The 19,524-nt window shown below is 36.9% G+C and overlaps 1 protein-coding gene across 1 annotated transcript in view; it reads left to right on the plus strand.

The window, feature by feature from the left end:
* Positions 1–19,524, plus strand: part of LOC123245324 (membrane cofactor protein-like) — a 51,175-nt gene that overhangs the window by 15,658 nt on the left and 15,993 nt on the right. The window contains exons 6-9 of the mRNA XM_044674172.1: positions 2,303–2,497; positions 5,284–5,466; positions 13,955–14,002; positions 15,530–15,577. Coding sequence (XP_044530107.1) covers positions 2,303–2,497; positions 5,284–5,466; positions 13,955–14,002; positions 15,530–15,577 — 474 coding nt within the window. The remainder of the gene's footprint in view (positions 1–2,302; positions 2,498–5,283; positions 5,467–13,954; positions 14,003–15,529; positions 15,578–19,524) is intronic.

Below are 19,524 nucleotides of genomic sequence, written 5' to 3' on the forward strand. Positions count from 1 at the left end.
ATCTCTTAGTTACCTTCATGCTGCCCCAAAACTCTTGACACTTTGCATCCAGATCCACTTCCAGAATACTCTACTCTGAAATGATCCACTTGCTCTTCTTTCCTTTTCTGCAATCAGATATTCTATTCCTTGTATGTTGCCATCTTAGCTAGGAACAAAAACAGTTGGAACGAATTCATACTGAATGTTTCAGCTCAATAATACAAGCATTTATGAAGGGCCAGCAGTGCTAAGCACCACAGATATAAAGACCTTTGACTGGGGGTATTGTTTAAGAGGAAGATGAGATATAGCTTTAAGGAACTATAAGATGGGTTGAAGAGTGAGAAGGCCCTAGCAACTAGGAGAATCAGGAAAAGCTTTCTACTGTTAGAGAGGGAAGAATGGTACTTGAGTCAGACTTTGAAGAAAATCTAAACATTTTTGGTAGTAAAGAAGATGGGTATTCCAGATATAAGGGAAACCCTAAGGTATAGAGGCAAGACATGGAATTTAGGGTTCAGGGAACAGCAAGTAAGCCAGTTTAGCTGAAACCTAGAATTATAAAGGGAGTTTTTGAAATAAGTCTCGAAACGCAGGCTGGAGCCGGACTGTGAAAGGATTTAAGTGTAAAGCTAAGGAGTTCGTATTATCTTGATATTTAAGATACTACAGAGCTATTAAGGATTCTTGTGCAAGATAGTTAAGTGACTGACCTGTGATTTAGGAGGATTATTTTGGCAACTCAGTGAAGGGTTGATTGGAATAGAGAAACTAGAAGCAAAGAGGTCAGATATTTGAAGATTATAACAATAATCTAGGTAAGAGATGGTAAATACTTGTATTAGAGTGACCATATGGATAGAGAGAAGAGGTTTGAAATAGAATTAACTCACTGGAGACAGAGGAAGGAGGAGAATGAAGAGTCAGGATGACAGACTTGGATGGTTAGAAAGATAGTTGGAGGTACTGGGTTCATATTTTGCCTCAGATATTTCTTAGCTGTGTAACCCTGGGCAAGTCACTTAGTCCCATTTGCTTAGCCCTTATTGCTATTGATTCTAAGACAGAAGGTAAGGGTTTAAAAAAAGTAATTATACTATGTTAAATTTCAGGCTTTTTAAAAACATAATGAATTGGGAAAAAGTTTGGAAAGATTACTTTGAATAGAGAGACAAAGAGTCTAGTTAGGCTTTGTTCTCTTCAGTTTATTCCTAATTTTAGGGAAACGAATATTTATTAAATACATATTATGTGCAAAGTCAAAAACATGACATCAAGACAAAAATGAAATAATCCCTGCCCTCTAGATTTTGTGTTGTATGCTTGACAGCATGTGAATCCAGAAAAGTGATCATTTGAGGAAGAAGAGCAAACTAACAACTTTGGGATCAGGGAAGGAATCCTAGAGGAGGTAGCACCTGAAGGGGATCTTAAATGAATAGAAGGAATCTAAGAGATGTGGGTGGGAGAGAGAAGAGTGAGAGCTGCAGAAGGGATTTCATGCACAAGGGTCAGACTATACAAAAGCACACCAAGAGTGACAATAGGTAAAAGATTATTGGCCATCTGAATGCAGAAAAGAGAATGAATGTCAAAGAAGTAGAATTGTCAGGCCTTGGAAAGTCACCAGATATGGGGCAGGGGTTTGGGAGAAGGACAGGTTAAAGGCCAATTCCAGGGTTGTAAACCTGGGTACTTGAGAGAATGGTGGTACCCACAATAAGAATTAGGAGGCTTCACAGCTCCTGCTCTTCCTCTGCTTCTAGAGCTGCACTTTTTAAAGACTCACTTCCCCTTCTTCCCCCTCCTGATTTCGTTAAGCCTATGTAGTTTTTTCTTGGAGATGACATTCACTGTACATAGTAGATAAAGTGTCCTAAGGCCTAACATGCATGACTCCATACCATCTCTTCCACAGTCTCTTCTGTTGGCTGGATCCTTTTCTGAAACAAAACTTGGGTTTTACTTATTCACCAAAAAAGGTATCCCAGGATGGTGCTTATAGTGCTCTCACCTAGGAGTCTGGCACAAGCTGTTTATAGGGCATGAAAAATGAGTGTCATCTCCCTGCCAAGCAGATTTCAGTAATAATAATAAAACTGGCTTGACACCCTGGGATGAAGACTGTTTTTGGCTTTCTCTCAACATACTCCTTTACCACCCCCTTCATGTAAGGGCTTCAAACTCTTTGGGCCAGTATAACCCTAGATGGAGTTTCAGCTAAATGATTAAGGTTTCCTGGCCCCTTGATTGTAATATTTTTGGTTCAGCAAGTGAATAAAAGAAAATTCTTATATTTAATTTTTTTCTTTCCCATAAGTTGTTTCTTGTTTACCACCTCCAAATATCGACAATGGGAAGCACAATGGTGGCCACGAGAATGTCTTTACCTATGGTGAGGCAGTGACTTATCAGTGTGATTTACGTGCTCAAGATAAATTTTCGCTTATTGGAGAAGCCACCATTACTTGTGCTGAAAATGGAGACTGGAATAAGCCACCTCCTGAATGTAAAGGTGATGGATTTCTTTAGGATTTTTTCCTTCTTGATCTATAAATAGTAAAACACTATTTTGAAAATAATCATAATGGGTTTAGCAATTTGTAGGAGTAGAAATAATATTCTTGTCCTATGTTTCTTTTAAATTTTTTCTTTTAACTTAATTTGGTTTGGCTGGTACAAATTAAAATTTGATTCTGTTCTGGAAATGTTACATATTCCTAAGTCTTGAGATGATATAGCATATGCTTTTTGAGGTCTAACCTTTTACCAAATGCCTTTGATTCAAGATCTTTCAAAAAGTAATTTGTATTTCTTTCCACAGACCACTCTATCTTGACACTTAAAATTATAGAGAAACTTTATATTTTAAAACAAACAGTAATTTCATTACAAAATTTTATTCTTTTAATTAATAGTAGGGATTTATCATAAATTATGTAAATGGTTTCATTGACCCATCAACTCGGCATGAAAAAAAGTTTCCATGAACAAAACTATATTCAACTCGTTACTGTTCATTTATTGAACACTTAAGTCAATAGGGCTAAGTCCCAGAGGCTAAACAACCCAGGAAATAAAGAGATAAGTGAATAGGAAAACTAACAATAAGATGGCATTTGTCGATATGAATCAGAGCTCCAAAAAATTATTTTATAGAGCTAGAAAAATAGTGAAACTCATCTGAAGGAACAAAAGATCAAGAATATCAAGGGAATAAAATAAAAGTAAAAGAAGGCAGCCTTATAGCACCAGATCTCAAACTATACCACAAAGTAGTATTAATCAAAACTGTCTGGTACTGGATTAAAAAATAGATATACAGTGGGCAGCTGGGTGTCTCAGTGGATTGAGGGCCAGGCCTAGAGATGGGAGGTCCTAGGTTCAAATCTGGTCTCAGACATTTCTCAGCTGTGTGACCCTGGACAAGTCACTTAACCCCTATTGCCTAGCCCTTACCACTCTTCTGCCTTGGAGTCAATACACAGTATTGACTCCAAAATGGAAGGTAAGGGTTAAAAATAATAATAATAAAATGAAAAATAGATATACAGAAAGAAATGGCTATAGTAACTTAGTGTTTGATGAACCCAAGTTCCAAGCTATTGACTTGTGAACTCTATTTGACAAACTGCTGGGAAAAATAGAAAGCAGTGCAGCAGAAACTAGGCATAGACAAACTTCTCATGCCATATACCAAGATAAGCTCAAAATGTATACTATATAAGTAAAGAATTTATCAGATCCCTGAATAATGATGGAGTTCATGATTGCAAGAGATGGCAAGAATCATAGAACATAAAATAGGTAATTTTTAATTATGTTAAAGTTTTTGCACAAAAAAAACCAATGTAACCAAAGTTAGGATACCAGGAGGTAGGGAAGATTTTCCAACAAATTTCTCTGATAAAGATTTCATTTTTCAACTATATAAGGAACAAAGTCTAATTTACAAAAATAAGAATTATTCCTCAGTTGACCAAATGATAAAGAATGTGAAAAGACAGTTTTCAGAAGAAGAAATCAAAGCTTTCAATAGTTATATTGATAACATGTTCTAAATCACTACTGATTAGAGAAATGCCCATTAAAACAGCTCTTGAGATACCATCTCACATCTATCAGATAGGTTAACATGACATAAAAGGAAAATGATATGCTGGAGGGGGGTGTGGAAAAATAGGGACACTAATGCACCATTAGTGGAGTTCTGAACTGGTCCAGCTATTGTGGGGAACAATTTGGAACTGTGCTCAAAAGGCTATAAAACTGTACATAGTCTTTGAACCAGCAATATTGCTGCTAGGTCTGTACCCCAAAGAGATAAAGGAAAAGGACCCATATATGCAAAAATGTAAGACCTTTTTGTGGTGGCAAAGAAATGGAAATTGAAAAAGACACTCATTGATTGGGGAATTGCTGAAGAAGTTGTGGTATATGTTTATGGTGGAAAAACAATTGTGCTACAAGAATGATGAATGGGATGGTTTCAGAAAATCTGGGAAGATTTATATGAACTGGTACAAAGGGAAATGTGCAAAACCATCTGTACAATAACAGCAATATTGTAATAAGGATCAGCTGTGAATAACTTACTCTTTTTGATTAAATCAGTGATCTTTAACAATCCCAAAGGATTCATGATCCTCCAGAAAGAGAATTGAACTTTGAGTGCACATTGGAGCATATATTCTTTCACATTATTTTTGTTGTCATTTCTTGCAACATGGTTAATGTGGAAATATGCTTTGTATGACTTCATCTGTATAATATGTTTCTTATTTGTGGAGGAAGAGCTGATGGAGACTTCAGAAATGAAAGATTTTTTTAATGGTATTTGTTCCTGAAATAAGAATTGATTGCATTATGGAATTCAAGACTTGAAGGAACAATGGATATCACTTAATCTAAACTCTTATTTTATAGATGAGAAAACTTAAGTCTCAGTGAAGGGAGGTGGTATATCCAAACCCACACGAGGTTTAATAGGAGGAGAGAAGGAATGTAAAGTATCCTTTACTCCTAATCCTAAATTCCTTACTTCAAATCCAATGATCCAGATCCAGTGATCTTTCTGTTGCATCATGAGTTTTTTGGAATCTAATATATCTGGAATCAAAATGTTATTTACTTTATTTTAATCATGCTCATCATTTATTTTGTTGCTTTTTGCTGTTGTGAATAGTTTCCTATTTCTGCTTTTTCTGTCCTCAAGGTACCATTACACATATACCAACTACTGCTCTATTCCTACCTCTTCATAACAAACTTTTCAAGAACTTTCTAAATTTTCTTTTTTAGTGGTCAAATGTACAACTCCATACGTTCCCAACGCAGTCCAGATATCAGGATTTGGATCCTCTCATACTTATAAGGACACAATTTTTTTTGAATGTAAAGAGGGTTATATCTTACAGAATAATAGCAAGATTACCTGTGAAGCTGATAATAAGTGGAAGCCTGCACTGCCAATTTGTACTAAAGGTATAAAAATAAGTCTTTTTTTCACTTCTTTCCACTTTGTTATTTCTAATATGAGTAATAACACATAGTAACTATAGAAATAATTATTTTTCACTTGTGCAACTTGTACCCATTTACTGTTGTTGTTATACATTTGCCAGTGTAACCTGATTTAATTCTTAATATTTTTCAAGGCTCAACTCAACTTCTATTTATTATTTGAGGTTATTTTATTCTCCTGGTTTTAGTGTTTGCCTTCACTCCCCTACAATAAGACTTTCTATTTCCATTTATGTTTATATGTTTTGTGTTAATTAAGTGCATTGAAGCTGTAAGATTAAAATTAATATCCAATAACTCTTAAGTATTTTATAAAATTTATTAATAATCACTTGAAGTAGAAGAAATAAAAAGAACAAAAGTAAAAGCCTGAGGGAAAAAAACATGTGGGTAAAATTTCTTGCCAAGCTCTCACCTTCAGCCTCCACAGCCTCGTTCCCAGAAGAGCACAAGGAGGGGAGCTACACAAAACTTATATCCTCCCATGTTAGCACTTAACATGAGAAGGAACATGGGAAGCTGGGATTTAGAGTCCTAGGGAACAAGTTCTAATTATACAAAGCAGATGTTTCATATGTAGGTGGGACTTGGACCTAGATTTTCCCAGTGTTTAGACCAGATTTCTGTCCATTCCAGTGATTCTTTGTCCCTACCTGTCATTAAAACTGTTTTCTGTACACCATTGGCCATTTCCTTATTCCTATCAATCTCCCTTATTCTGTTCACCACCTTAATGCCCATTCCATTCAAGATCTACCTCCCCCTCCTACTGTGCTCTTAAAATACTAGTAAGGTAAGACTCTTGCTTTTATCTTAAACTTTTTCTCTCTCCTTCCGTCTTTGAAACTGGCTCCCTTCTGGTCACAACCTCTGGTTTTACTTTCATTCATACCCTCCATCATGGTCATGGTGGGGGAATTTGGGATCCCCCTTGCTTTTCTATTGCCTCTTTTGGCTATCACTTTGCCACCACCATTCATTCAGTAACCTCTCCTCCTTTAAAGTTCACTCACTCCATATATATTAATTAAGATCCTGCTAGCAGTTTTCTACCAACATCTAGAACATTCTTCTTTTCTCACTGAGTTCATTGTCAGGCTCAAGTTCTTTCCACTCCCCAACTCCTACCCCATACTATGGGACTCCAGCACTCTCACTGATAGTCTCTTAAAAGCTCTCCTCTCTACTTTCTTCAGCATATGTTTTTGCTGTGTCCTGATTCTCTACTCTATATCAGCTACACCTCGAGACAGCCATACCCCTGATCTTCCCTTCACTTAAGTATTTCACCATCAGGCCCATCATTTCCCTCTGTGATCCCAATTTGTGTCATTCTACCTCTCCCTCTTGTCACAGCCTCAGACTTTATTCTTTGTTCATACCATAGCCTCCAATCCTTCCACTTCTCCGTTCTTATGGGTCATCACCCATACATTGTCTACTTGCCCCCCCTGCCCAGCTGTTAATGTATTGGTGAGTTAATTCAGCACTGTACTGGTCTCTTTTCTTGGGGCTCTTATGCCCTTTCTAGTCTTCCTCTGCTAGACTTCAGACTTAGGTTGTTATCATTGTCTGTTGCCTTTTGTTCTGCTCACGTGCTGAAATAAAGCTGGAAAAACTCATGAAACTGTGCTAAGTAGGCCCTCTACAGATTTATGTTCTATAATCCTGTGGTGAAAATTTATCACACCAATACAGGACTCCAAGCTAAATAATAGGTTTATTGAGAGGAGGCCCACTTCACAATAAAGCTGGACCCTGGTCCCATCAGAACCAGAGACCCTGAGCCTTAGGACATGGCCTTTTTTATAGAGAGAAATCTTAGGACATTGTGACAGTGATACAAAAATAGAAAAAGATGCTAAAATCTTTCAGTTAGGTGGTACTTAATTAGTGATACACCTTCTGATTAAGCAAGTGATTGTAAAAGATCACTTTGGGTGATGAGGCTATTATTTATTATTGCTGACCTTTTAAAGGTCCTTACACTCTTGGTGTCTCTTACTGACAATAATTAGGAGTCAGCAATTTAGAGAAACAAGAGGGGCCCTCTGCCTGTGTGACCATCTTGTGCTTGCACCCAAGCAGGGTGTGGTGAGCTTGGTAGTGACTTTTGGTTATAAGCCTAAGCTGAAAAGGATGTAAACAAGATTTGATACCACCCTAAACTGTATCTTTCTTAGCTAATCCTTATAATTTTTATAAAGCAAATATGTCACTTTGGCTATTCACTCAAAACTAATGATTATGTTATTAAAATAATCATAAGGGCTAATACTACTATAATCATAAAAGTGTGTAGGGGGTTTCACACTCACACTCTCAAATGGGCCTTCACTCCTGCAAGACATTTCTTTTATGCCTCCCTAAGCAATCACTATTCACTCACCACAGCAGCTTTTCCAGATCTTTTTATCCCTCCTAAAACTTGTTACTTCCTTTCCCCTTACTCTCCAAGCTGAGAACTTTGCCCCATATTTACCAAGAACTCCCTCTTATTCCTTTAAAAATCTTATATCCCCTGTACCCCTTCTCTTTCTCTCTCCTTCTTTACTTTTATCTTTCATGAGGAGTTTGCTCTTCTTGAAGGTTGACCCTTTTATCCAGACTTAATCATTAATCTTCATTTCACCCTGCTTACTGGCTGCTTTCCTAATGCCTTCAAATATGGTCATGTCTCCCCCTTCCTCCAAAAATCCTTATTTAATTTGTTCATTCTTCCTAGCTATTATCCCACACCTCTTCCATTTTGTGGCTAAATTCCCCTCAAGACAATCTACAGTTGGTGCTCCACATTACTGCCAAGTTCATCAAGCTGCAGGCTAGGAGTCATCCTCTACTCCTTGCTCATTTCTTATTCCCTCATTTCCAATATGTTACCCAATCCTGTTTTTATATCTTTAAACATTTTTTGTAAAAGACACTACTATTCCTCTATTATTACTACTTCCTCTAGTACTCTTTACTTTATATCCTAGACTTGCAATAGTGTGCTGGTTGGTCTCCCTGCCTCAAGTCTTTCTCCAGCACACTGTCAAATTGATCTTCCTTAATTGCAGGTCTAATCATGTTGCTCTCCCCCTCTCCCCCTTCATTTAACTCTTAAAAAAATTTTTTTTCACTTTATTTTTAAACATTTTCCCATTTTTACAAGATTTATTTTCTTTCCCTCCATTCTTCCCTCCCCCCTCCCAGAGCCAACTAGCCATTCCACTGGATTGTACAAATGATACCCATTTCCATATTATTCATTTTTACTATAGAGTGATTTTTTTAAGGCCTAAACCCCAAATCACATACCCATATATCATGTGATAAGTGATGTCATTTGTTTTGCTTTTGCATTTCTACTCCCACAGTTCTTTCTCTCAATGCGGATAACATTCTTTTACATAAGTCCCTCAGGAGTGTCCTTGTTTGTTGCATTGCTACTGGTAGCAAAGTCCATTACAATGGATTTTTCCACAATGTTTTACTTTCTATATACAGTTCTTCTGGTTTTGCTCATTTCATTCTGCATCAGTTCATTGAAATTCTCCCACTTCATATGGAAAGCTTCCAGATCATCAATCCTTACAGCACAATAGTATTTCCTCACCATCATATACCACAATTTGTTCAGCCATTCCCCAATTGAGGGACACTCCCTCATTTTCTAATTTTGTTGCCACCACAAAGAGCGCAGCTATGAATATTTTTGTACATGTATTTTTCTCTATTATCTCTTTGGGATACAAACCCAGCAATGGTATTGCTGGATTAAAGGGCAAGCAGTCTTTTAAAGTCCTTTGGGCATAATTCCATATTGCCTCCCAGAATGGCTGGATTAATTCACAACTCTACCAGCGATGCATTAGTGTCCCGATTTTGCCACATCCCCTCCAATATTTGTTATTTTCCTTTACTGTCATATTGGCCAATCTGCTAGGTGTGAGGTGATAGACCTGAGTATTGTTTTGATTTGCTTTTCTCTAATTATGAGAGATTTAGAATACTTTTTCATGTGCTTATTGATAGTTTTGATTTCTTTATCTGAAAACTGCCTATTCATGTCCCTTGACCATTTGTCAACTGGGGAATGGCTTGATTTTTTGTACAATTTACTTACTCCTTATAAATTTGAGAAATGAAACCTTTGTCAGAGGTTTTTGTTATAAAGATTTTTTTCCCCAATTTGTTGCTTCCCTTCTAATTTTGGTTGCATAGGTCTTATTTGTAGAGAAACTTTAATTTAATATAATCAAAATTATTAGTTTTACATTTTGTATCTCCTGCTTGGTCTGAAATTCCTTCCTTTCCCATAGATCTGACAGATATACTATTCTATGTTCACCTAATTTGTTTATGATTTCCCTCTTAAGTTATTTCCCACTCTGAGTTAATCTTGGTATAGGGTGTAAGATGTTGATCTAAGCTTAATTTTGTCATATTGTTTTCCAATTCTTCCAGCAGTTTTTGTCAAATAGTGGGTTCTTGTCTCAAAAGCTGGGATCTTTGGGTTTATCGAACTCTATCTTACTACTGTCATTTACTCCAAGTCTATTCCATTGATCCATCCTTCTATCTCTAAGCCAGTACTGTAGTTTTGATGATCACTGCTTTATGGTATTATTTGAGATCTGGTAAAGCTAGGCCTCCATCCTTCACATTTTTTTTCATTATTTCCCTTTGATATTCTTGATCTTTTTATACTTCCAGATAAACTTTGTAATAATTTTTTCTAATTCTATGAAAAAAAGTGTTTTGGTAGTTTGATAGGTATAGCACTGAATAAGTAAATTAATTTTGGTAGGATTGTCACTTTTATTATATTAGCTCATCCTACCCATGAACAATTGATGTTTTTTCAATTGTTTATATCTAGTTTTATTTGTATGAAGAGTGTTTTGTAGTTATGTTCATATAATTCTTGAATTTCTTTTGGCAAGTAGATTCCCAGGTATTTTATCTTGTCTAGAGTAATTTTAAATGGAGTCTCTCTTTCTCTTGCTGATGGGTTTTGTTGGAAACATAGGAGTGCTGATGATTTTTTTATGTGGGTTTATTTTGTACCCTGAAACTTTGCTAAAGTTAATGATTATTTCTACTAGTTTTTTTAGTTGATTTTATTGGATTTTCTAGGTATACTATCATGTCATCTGCAAAGAGTGATAATTTAGTTTCCTCATTGTCTACTTTGATCCCTTCAATTTTTTTTCTTCTCTAATTGCTACTGATAGCATTTCTAGTACAATATTAAATGGTAGTGGTGATAATGGGCATTCCCTGATTCATTCCTGGTCTTATTGGGAAGGCATCTGACTTATCCTCATTGTAGATGATATTTACTGATGGTTTTAAATAAATACTATTTATTATTTTAAGTAAAGACCCTTCTATTTCTATGTTTTCTAGTGTTTTCAATAGGAATGGGTGCTATATTTTGTCAAAGGTCTTTTCTGCATCTATTGAGATAATAATGTGATTTCTATTAGTTTGGTTGTTGATATGGTCAATTATGTATGTGGATGGTTTTCCTAATATTAAACCATTTTTGATACCATAATCTCTGCCTATTGAATAATACTTTTATCTACTATGATAATGAAAACAATTTTTAAGAGTTATAGATATCATTTTTCCATATAGGAATATAATCAGTTTGACCTTACTGAAGCCCTTAAAATTTTCCCCTCCTTTTTCTCATTTACCTTTTTTCTTGTTTTCTTGAATTTTGTATTTGGACATCAAATTTTCCATTTAGTTCTGGTCTTTTCTTTAGGAATGCTTGGAAATCTTCTATTTTGTTAAGTGCCCATACTTTCCTCTGAAAGTATATAGTCAGTTTTGATGGGTAGGTGATTCTTGGTTGTAGACCCAATTCTCTTGCCTTCTTGAATATTATATTCCAAGCCTTGCGGTCCTTTAGTTTGGAGACTGCCAGATTCTGTGTAATCCTGACTGGACCTCCTTGACATATGAATTGTCTCTTTCTGGCTGTTTGAAATATTTTCTCCTTGGCCTGGAAGGTTTTGAATTTGGATATACCATTCCTGGGTGTCATCTTTTGGGGATTTATTGTAGGGGGTGCTCTATGGAGTCTTTCAATGTTTATTTTGCCCTCTTGTTCAAGAATATCGGGGCAGTTTTCTTGGATCATTTCTTTAATATGATGTCAAGGATTTTATTTTGTTCTAGGCTTTCAGGTAGACCAATAATTCTCAAATTGTCTCACCTGGATCTGTTTTCCAGGTCATTTTTCTTTTCAATGAGATATTTCATGTTTCCTCCTATTTTTTCATTCTTTTGATTTTGCTTTATTAATTCTTGCTGTCTTGTGAGGTCATTAGCTTCTTCTTACCCAATTCTAGTCTTTAAAGACTGATTTTCAGCCTATGATCTTTAGATTTTCCTTTTTGGTTTGATCTGTCCTGCTTTTCATGGCTTCCAGCAGGTCAATTCTGGTCTCCAATTTGTTTATTTGATTTCTGTGTCTCTTTTTCCATATAGGTAATTTTGTTTTTTAAGCTGTTATTTTCTTTTTGTATTACTTTAATTTCTTTTTCCCACTTTTCATCCCATTTTTCTTCTAGCTTTCTTGCTTGGTTCTTGAATTCCTTTTTTAGTTCCTCGAGAGCTTGTGACAAATTTCCATTTTGGGGGGAAAGTTTGGATGTGTTTGCTTGTTTTTTTCACTCTCTGCTGTTGCTTCTGTATTTTGCTCTTTTTCTCCATAGAAATTTTTCAGGGTCGAGTTTTTTTTGCTGTTGCTTATTTCTTTTGCCACTAGAGGATTAGAGTTCTTGCATGTTGGTGGTCATTGTTTTCTTAGCTTCTGTCTTGCACAGCTTCGCCTTGGTAGTATCTTCCCTTCCCTGTCAGAAGTCTGAATGAGGGCAGGTAAATCTGTGATTTTTTTTGTGTGTAGCAAGCTTTAAAGTGTTTTGCCCTAAGGCTATCTTTCCAGCCCCTGCTGCCTCAGCTGTGGCCAGCCTCGCTTCTGCCCAAGCTCAGCATTCTGCTGCCCAGGCTCTGCTCCCTTCAGCCTTGGGTCCCAAGTCTCGCTGCCAAGGCCTTCCCACTGTCCTTATGGTTAAGTCTTTTGTGCCTTCAGCCGCCCCCAAGAATTTAGAGATTGCCCTGACCCTCGCTCTGACTCTGGTGCAGTAGATGGTATGGGGGAAGAGTGATCAGCTTGCCAATTGATAAGTGTATTTTCTCCCCCTTATAGCATGGGGATCCCCAAACACTGCCTACCTTTAAGGCTGCATCCAGTGGGAGAGCCCCTTTATTTGTCTGATTTTGATTTCTGTCCTTTTTAGACATTTTGTAATCAGTTGGAAGGAGATTCAGAAGGCTCCTCCTTCTATGCTGCCATCTTAGTTCCCCCTTCATTCAGCTCTAATGCCCTCTTTATCAACTGCAAGATCCAATATAAAGTCCTCTGTTTAATGTTCAAAATCTTTCATAACTTGAGCCTCTTTTACTTTTCAGACTTCTTAAATACACTCTCCTACTCTCTTGTGTACTCCCATGATCCAATGGCACTGACCCCCTTTGCTTTGCCTCCCACAAGATACTCCATCTCCTAACTTGAGGGATTTTACTTACTGTCCTCTATACCTGACTTATCTCTGTGTTCTGGCTTCCATTGAGACTGAGCCAAAATTCTAAGTACAAGAAAACTTTTCCTATTCCCCTAAATCCTAGTTTCTTCCCTCTGTTGGTTATTTCTAATTTGTCTCACACATATGTATGTATATGTATGCATGCATTTACACACATACCTTGTTTGAACAAAGTTGTTTATATGTTGTCTCCCCCATTTGATTGTGAGCACCTTGAGAACTCAGAGTTTCCTTAAAGGTGTGCAGTTTAAAAATGTTCTCCCAGGACTCTACCACAGCTTCCTCAGACACATCCCACTTCCTTTGTGGGATGTGTCTGAGAAAGTATAAGAGAGAGAGGCGCCGGTGCTTTTGGCTCCTTTTTCCACCAGAAGCGCCTTTTTTTGAGAATCGAGGAGAGCCTTGGTCCCCTTGGAGATCTAATTCCTTGCCTTCTCCCTTACCTAACTTTTTCTAATCTAAATAAACCCAGCTTTTCTATCCCTAAAGTTGTAGCCTGATTTTTGTTGAGCTCCTATGGGTTTGGGTCAATTTCCCACCAGAGCTCGGGACTACCAGCTCATCTACCTTCCTCCTATTCCCTTTACCTTCATTTCCCTTCCTTCTCCTACCTTCCTACCTCACTCCCTTCTTTCAACTCACAAAATTTTTCTTTTTTTTTTGGTCTTTCTTTGTATTCCTAGCTCTTAACATAGTCCCTGGCACTTATAATGAAGAACTTACAATGAAGAAAAATTGCAGGAATTTTTATTTATGGAAAAGATAGAACTCTTACTTTATATTAAGATCAGTGACTCTTAAGCTTTTTAAAAATAATCTACTTTCCTTTTTTGAATTTCTAGCACCTGTTCTTCCTTCCAGTCAAGCACCACCTGCCACAAGTAGTCCAGGTTCAGTAATTCCTCATTTAATATATATTTTTAAAGAATCTTATAGTACTTTGGGTTATCATTCATTCACTATTTTCATTGAATGCAAAATGCAGTGGTGATACAAATGAAATAAGATGTGTAGTAAAAAGAGAAAAGAGAAGGGCAGCTAGGTAGCACAGTGGGCAGAGTGCCAGGCCTGGAGAATCTGGGTTTAAATTTGGCCTCAGACACTTACTATTTGTGTAACTCTGGGTAAGTGAACCCCAGTTGCCTAGCCCTCACTGTTCCCCTGCTTTAGAATAAATACTTGATATTAATTTTAAGACCAAAAGTAAGTTTTAAAGAAAGAAAAGGGAAGAAAGAAAGGCCAAGATTCAATTCTTCCCACCTCCATCCCCTCCAGTGTTTATTTCCAATGGTATTTAGTGACTTGCTCACTTATCTTCCATAAGCTAACATGGTGGTGCCTTTTGTGGAATTCATCATAATTTTTCAGAATTCACTCTGTTTATTGTGTTCTGAACTGTGGAGGTGTTCTAGGTCTGAGAACTGTTCTCACATGACCAGTGCAGTATCACAAGCACTCACCTAATACTTTCTCCTGTTCTTGCTCTGAACCTATTGCTGGGAGAAGGAATTGGGATATTGGTCCACTTCTTCAAATGATACCTGGACATTTCATTCAGTCATAGAAGCATAGCTAGAAGGGACCATGGAAACTATTTAGTTCAGTCCCCTCATTTTATAGATGAGGAAATGAGGCCTAAGAAAGATGTGGTCCCAAAGTTGAAGGGATTAAAACTCCCTTGAAGTACTCTTCTGCTTGGAACCAATACACAGTATTGATTCCAAGACAGAAGGTAAGAGTTTAAAAAAAATGCTTTAAAAAATGTTATTTTTTGTCAACAGTGATAAAAAATATATCATGATATTTTTTGCTCCTGAGCAAGCTATAAAATATCTGAGCTAGGAGTTATTCCTATGTGTTGATATATACTGCAATTGAATGAATCTTCTGACTAAGATTCCCAAATGGGATATGGATATGGTAATATCCCATAAATATATTCTACTTATAGATGTGTGTACACACACACACACACATATATATATAGCATTTGTTTATATATATGTATATATAACACAGCTATGTTTTATAAGGATTCATTTTATTTTATTATCACTTTTACTTTTTAGCAGTTCATCTATACTCTTGTGTCCATTGTGAACTCATGATTGTATTTCACGCTATCAAGCAATCTATTATGTATTTAATTTGATTTTTGCAGTTTTTCATAGGAGCTGAGCACTTAATATAGGTTTGTAAAGTTTCCATGGCAATGGAGTTAAAAATTATTAAATAGAAAAGAATAGCAAATGGTCAATAATAATTCAAGTTTATTAGGCAAAGAGAAATTGGAGTTTTTGTTTCTGGAGATTAAAAGAACAAAACTTTTAATATCTATACTGATGAAATTAGAGTAGTGGTTCCTAAAATTTTTTTTTAAATTATTAAATATGCCTTTCTTTTGGGGACTTTTCTAGGAACAACTGTTACTTCTCAAACAAAGCCACCTGTCTCAAGACAACCAGGTTCAGTAATTCTTCATTTAGCATTTTTTGTATAAATCTTACTTTGTTATGATGCTATTCACCCACCATCTTTTATACCCCTAAGCATTAGAACAATAGAAGTGATAGTATTAAGATAAAAATTGGGAGTCTGGCTGGAGGTTTATTATGGTTTATTGTTAGAAAGTAACAATTGAGAGCTGAGAGACTGAGAAGCTGAAGGTAGGTTGATCTTAAAGAAAGCTTACCCTAAATATGGCGTTTCCATTTAGCTAACTTCCCCAGCAGCAATGAGGGCCAAACTTTGAAGTAAAGAGAGAGCTTGTGCTTCCTGGATCAAGACTAATATAATCCCCTAACTTCTCCCTCCATAGTGACATTGCATGCTGAAGGTCAGGCTAATGCCAAATGCTTAGGTTGGAGGTGAGGGGTGGAGGTAATTTTCCTCACACAATCCTAATACCCACCCACCCCCATACCCCTGATTCTTGATGTTAAATCGCCTCACTTGGGTTTACCAGGAGATTAACATGTCAGGTCTCCCCAATGAGTCATTCCACATATGGAGTCTGTACATTTAAAATTCTCTCACTAAGGGGTATAAAACATTGCACCTTACATAGAGGAAGTTACAATAATTTGGGAGTAAAAGGAAGAGAAACAAAAAAGTGATCAATAGGCTCATTGACAAAAAGCCAATTGGGGGATCTCAACACCCCCCCTACAGATCAGTTCATTATATCCAAAAGTTCACTCCGGATCTCTTGATGTAGTATGTGATTTTCTGCAAGCATCCTTATAATATCTTATCCAGAAGATCCATTTTCCTGGTCCAGAGTGTTTGGAATTTTTTTTTCCTGAAATTACTTTAAAAGATCTTAAACTTTGGATTTTAGGATAATTACAAAATCCTCACCTCAGGAGGGTATATGCAAACACTAGAATTGCCCCAGGATGCATGGCTGAGCTATATGAATCAATTCTAAAAACAAGGAGAGAGAAAAATCAGATTAAAAAACATAAAAATCCTATATGTATAAAAATGTGAGTAAAAATTAAAATCATAACAGGTCCTTGATTCATCAGCAAGATCCAGTTGAGGTAGCTATATCCTACAAGCACACAGGACAGTTGTGGCAATATTGCACTTACCCATTGTCATCTAGGACTTGTATACATTACAGACTACAGAAAATTACCATATTACAAAAGAGAAAAGGACAAAAAGTTGAGGTAAAAGGGAAATATGATTCCTTTGTCTGATTCTCTTTCAGTCACAGGGATGGATAGTAAGCCAAAGTGAAAACCAGAGATAAATGCATAAACTGGAAGTTCAGTGTTTGGGTTTGCCAAATAACTTCTTCCCCAAATCCCTGGGACAAGTTCTCTGCCTTGGCATAGATCCTCACCAACAGGGATTGTTGGTCTCCTTGACTTTGTGCTTCTTTGAACTTTTCAGTGGCTCATTAGCAGTTCCTTCTTCTGAAATCAGACAAAAAATATTAGTTGAAGTCTCATAATATTTAGTCACCAGTGGCAGGTTGCCATAGTCTAAAGCTTTTGGGTATGAAGAGTTATCAGGGCTAATAGGTATTGTAAACTTATCCTTCAAAATCAAAATATCAGTACTGATTCTACTTACTCATATTTTAAAAAAGAAGGAAAAAAATTTCAATTAGAAAGAAAGAAGGGGAAAAAAGAAAAAAGAAAATTATATTGCATATCCCATTAAACAATGGGCCAGTCGAACAGAGGCATAACAAAAAGATTTATCACCCCAAAAGTGAGAAAGAGATTTCCTGTCTAATTTGACCATGATCTGCAGTGCAAGTGTACATAGTTTTTTCACCTGACAAAAGCTTGGTATAAGCTAATACAAATTCTAAAAAGCATCACAATTCTCAGAATTAGAAAAACTCATTTGGTTATAGTAGCAAACGAACCAGTTCCTGTAGCCATGACAGATTCAACCATGCATCATCAGATGTCACATGAGTCTCTACAGTGATTTACTGAATGTCATTTAAAATCCTTTGAAGCTCATGGATATTTGTCTCAATTTCACCGGATCTATTTATATAAGAATAACAAGATTGATTAATGAAGGCACACGTACCTTCCAATGCAGCTATAAGCATATCAAGAGCCAGCTGGTTTTGTATAACTGTTTTTGCTAAGAAGTCAATCTTGTCCTGCAGGAAAGAGATAGCCTTAGAAGTCTGAGAGATGGCTTGAACTGTATCTTGAGCCAATCTTTCAACCTCAAGAGATATTTCTAATAGAATCTATCACTGCCATCATTCCAAAATTTGGCAGAAGTGCCCCAAAACACCTCTGGACTGCTGAGGAGGATGCTCCTGGATTTGGCCTTGACCTCTTAGTTCTTGACCAAGTACCCAGATTCCTGGCCTTGGATTTATCCCCCTGGCCAATATAGTAGTCATGTACTGATACTGGGGAGCACTGGTGAAGGCTTCTATCCATCTAGTGAATTGGTCCACTATAACAAGACAGACTTTATAATACCCAGCCTTAGGCATAGTATAAATCAATTTGCAAATGCTGAAAAGGTATATAAGCCAAAGGGTGCCTACCAAAAATTTTGGTACGGAAAGCATGTTGATTAAATGCCTGGCAAGTGGGGCAGGCTGCACACACACCCTAGAGGCTATGTTGGTTATACCAGGGGCTGTCCAGAGTCTATGATACCCTGAGTGCCAAAGTGACCATTCCTGTGACAGACATGCATATTTGGTGATAGATGCTTCTAAGGAGTAGGGGCTTCCCTTCAGATGACACCCATACCCCCTCAGTCTGTTTTACTTTAAATTCAATATTTTATGCCCCCTAGTGAGAGAATCTTAAATGTATAGGCTCCATATGTAGAATGATTCCTTGGGGAGACATGTTAATCTCCTGGTAAACCAAGAATGAGAAGACTTAACATGCTGGTCTCCCAAAGAATCAAAGAGGGAGATTGTGTGAAGGAAATTATTAAGGGGACCTTGATCACAAGGATAGAATCTAAACTGGTGAGCCCCTGGGGTGAGTGGAAAAGCCAGCAATTAAGGTACAATAAGGGGACAAAAAGGCAGGGTGAGTGTCCCCGGGACTGCTCAATGGAAGGAGGAAGGGCATTGGCTCACAAGGTGTGACATGTGAGAGTCAGTAGGCTGAGAGAAAGTTAAATAAATTGAGGCCAGAGAGGTTTGGTCTCTACTTTCGAGTTTGGACTTACTTGGGGGTGGGGGATGCCATATTTAGGGTAAACTTTGTTCAGCCTACCTCCAGCTTCTCTTTCATCTCTCACCTGCACCTTTCTATCAATAAACCATAATAAATCATTAAAAATCTCTGGCCAGACTCCCAATTTTTATATTAACAATACTATACTATCAGAAAGAAGGGAAATGGAAAAGGATGTGTACTGTTCTCCTTGTGACTCTCATTAGTGAAGATAGGTGTTTCTGGTTGTTCCTTGGAGAAATGACAACCGAAATACCTTGCTGTTCCACTCTTCAAAATACACAGTTTGGTGTATTTACTCATTCAGTGAACATCTATTAAATACCTACCTACAACAAGCAAAGTTTTGTACTAGATTAGAACAATTCTGAAGGGATTAGAGAAGTTCCTCCTTCCCTTTTTTTAAGTGAGCCTCAGAATACTTATATTTTCTAAAAAATAAATATTAATATCTATTGTCTTCATATCACTCACCCACATTTCAGAATGCATCCCTCCCAGAGAGGAGTCTTCTATAACAACAATGAATTTAAAAAAGAGGAGGGGAAAGCAGTTCAGCAAAACTAACCAACAAAATGATTTTTCTACACCCTCTAGTCCCCACCACTGCATAGAGAAGAAGGTGCTTATTTCTCATATCTTTGTACTGGGACACACTTAGTTATTGCAATTTCTCATTCATAGAATCTTAGATTTTGAGAGTTGGAAGGGACCTCAGAAGT

Source organism: Gracilinanus agilis, chromosome 4, assembly GCF_016433145.1.
Source record: "Gracilinanus agilis isolate LMUSP501 chromosome 4, AgileGrace, whole genome shotgun sequence".
Classification (NCBI taxonomy): domain Eukaryota; kingdom Metazoa; phylum Chordata; class Mammalia; order Didelphimorphia; family Didelphidae; genus Gracilinanus; species Gracilinanus agilis.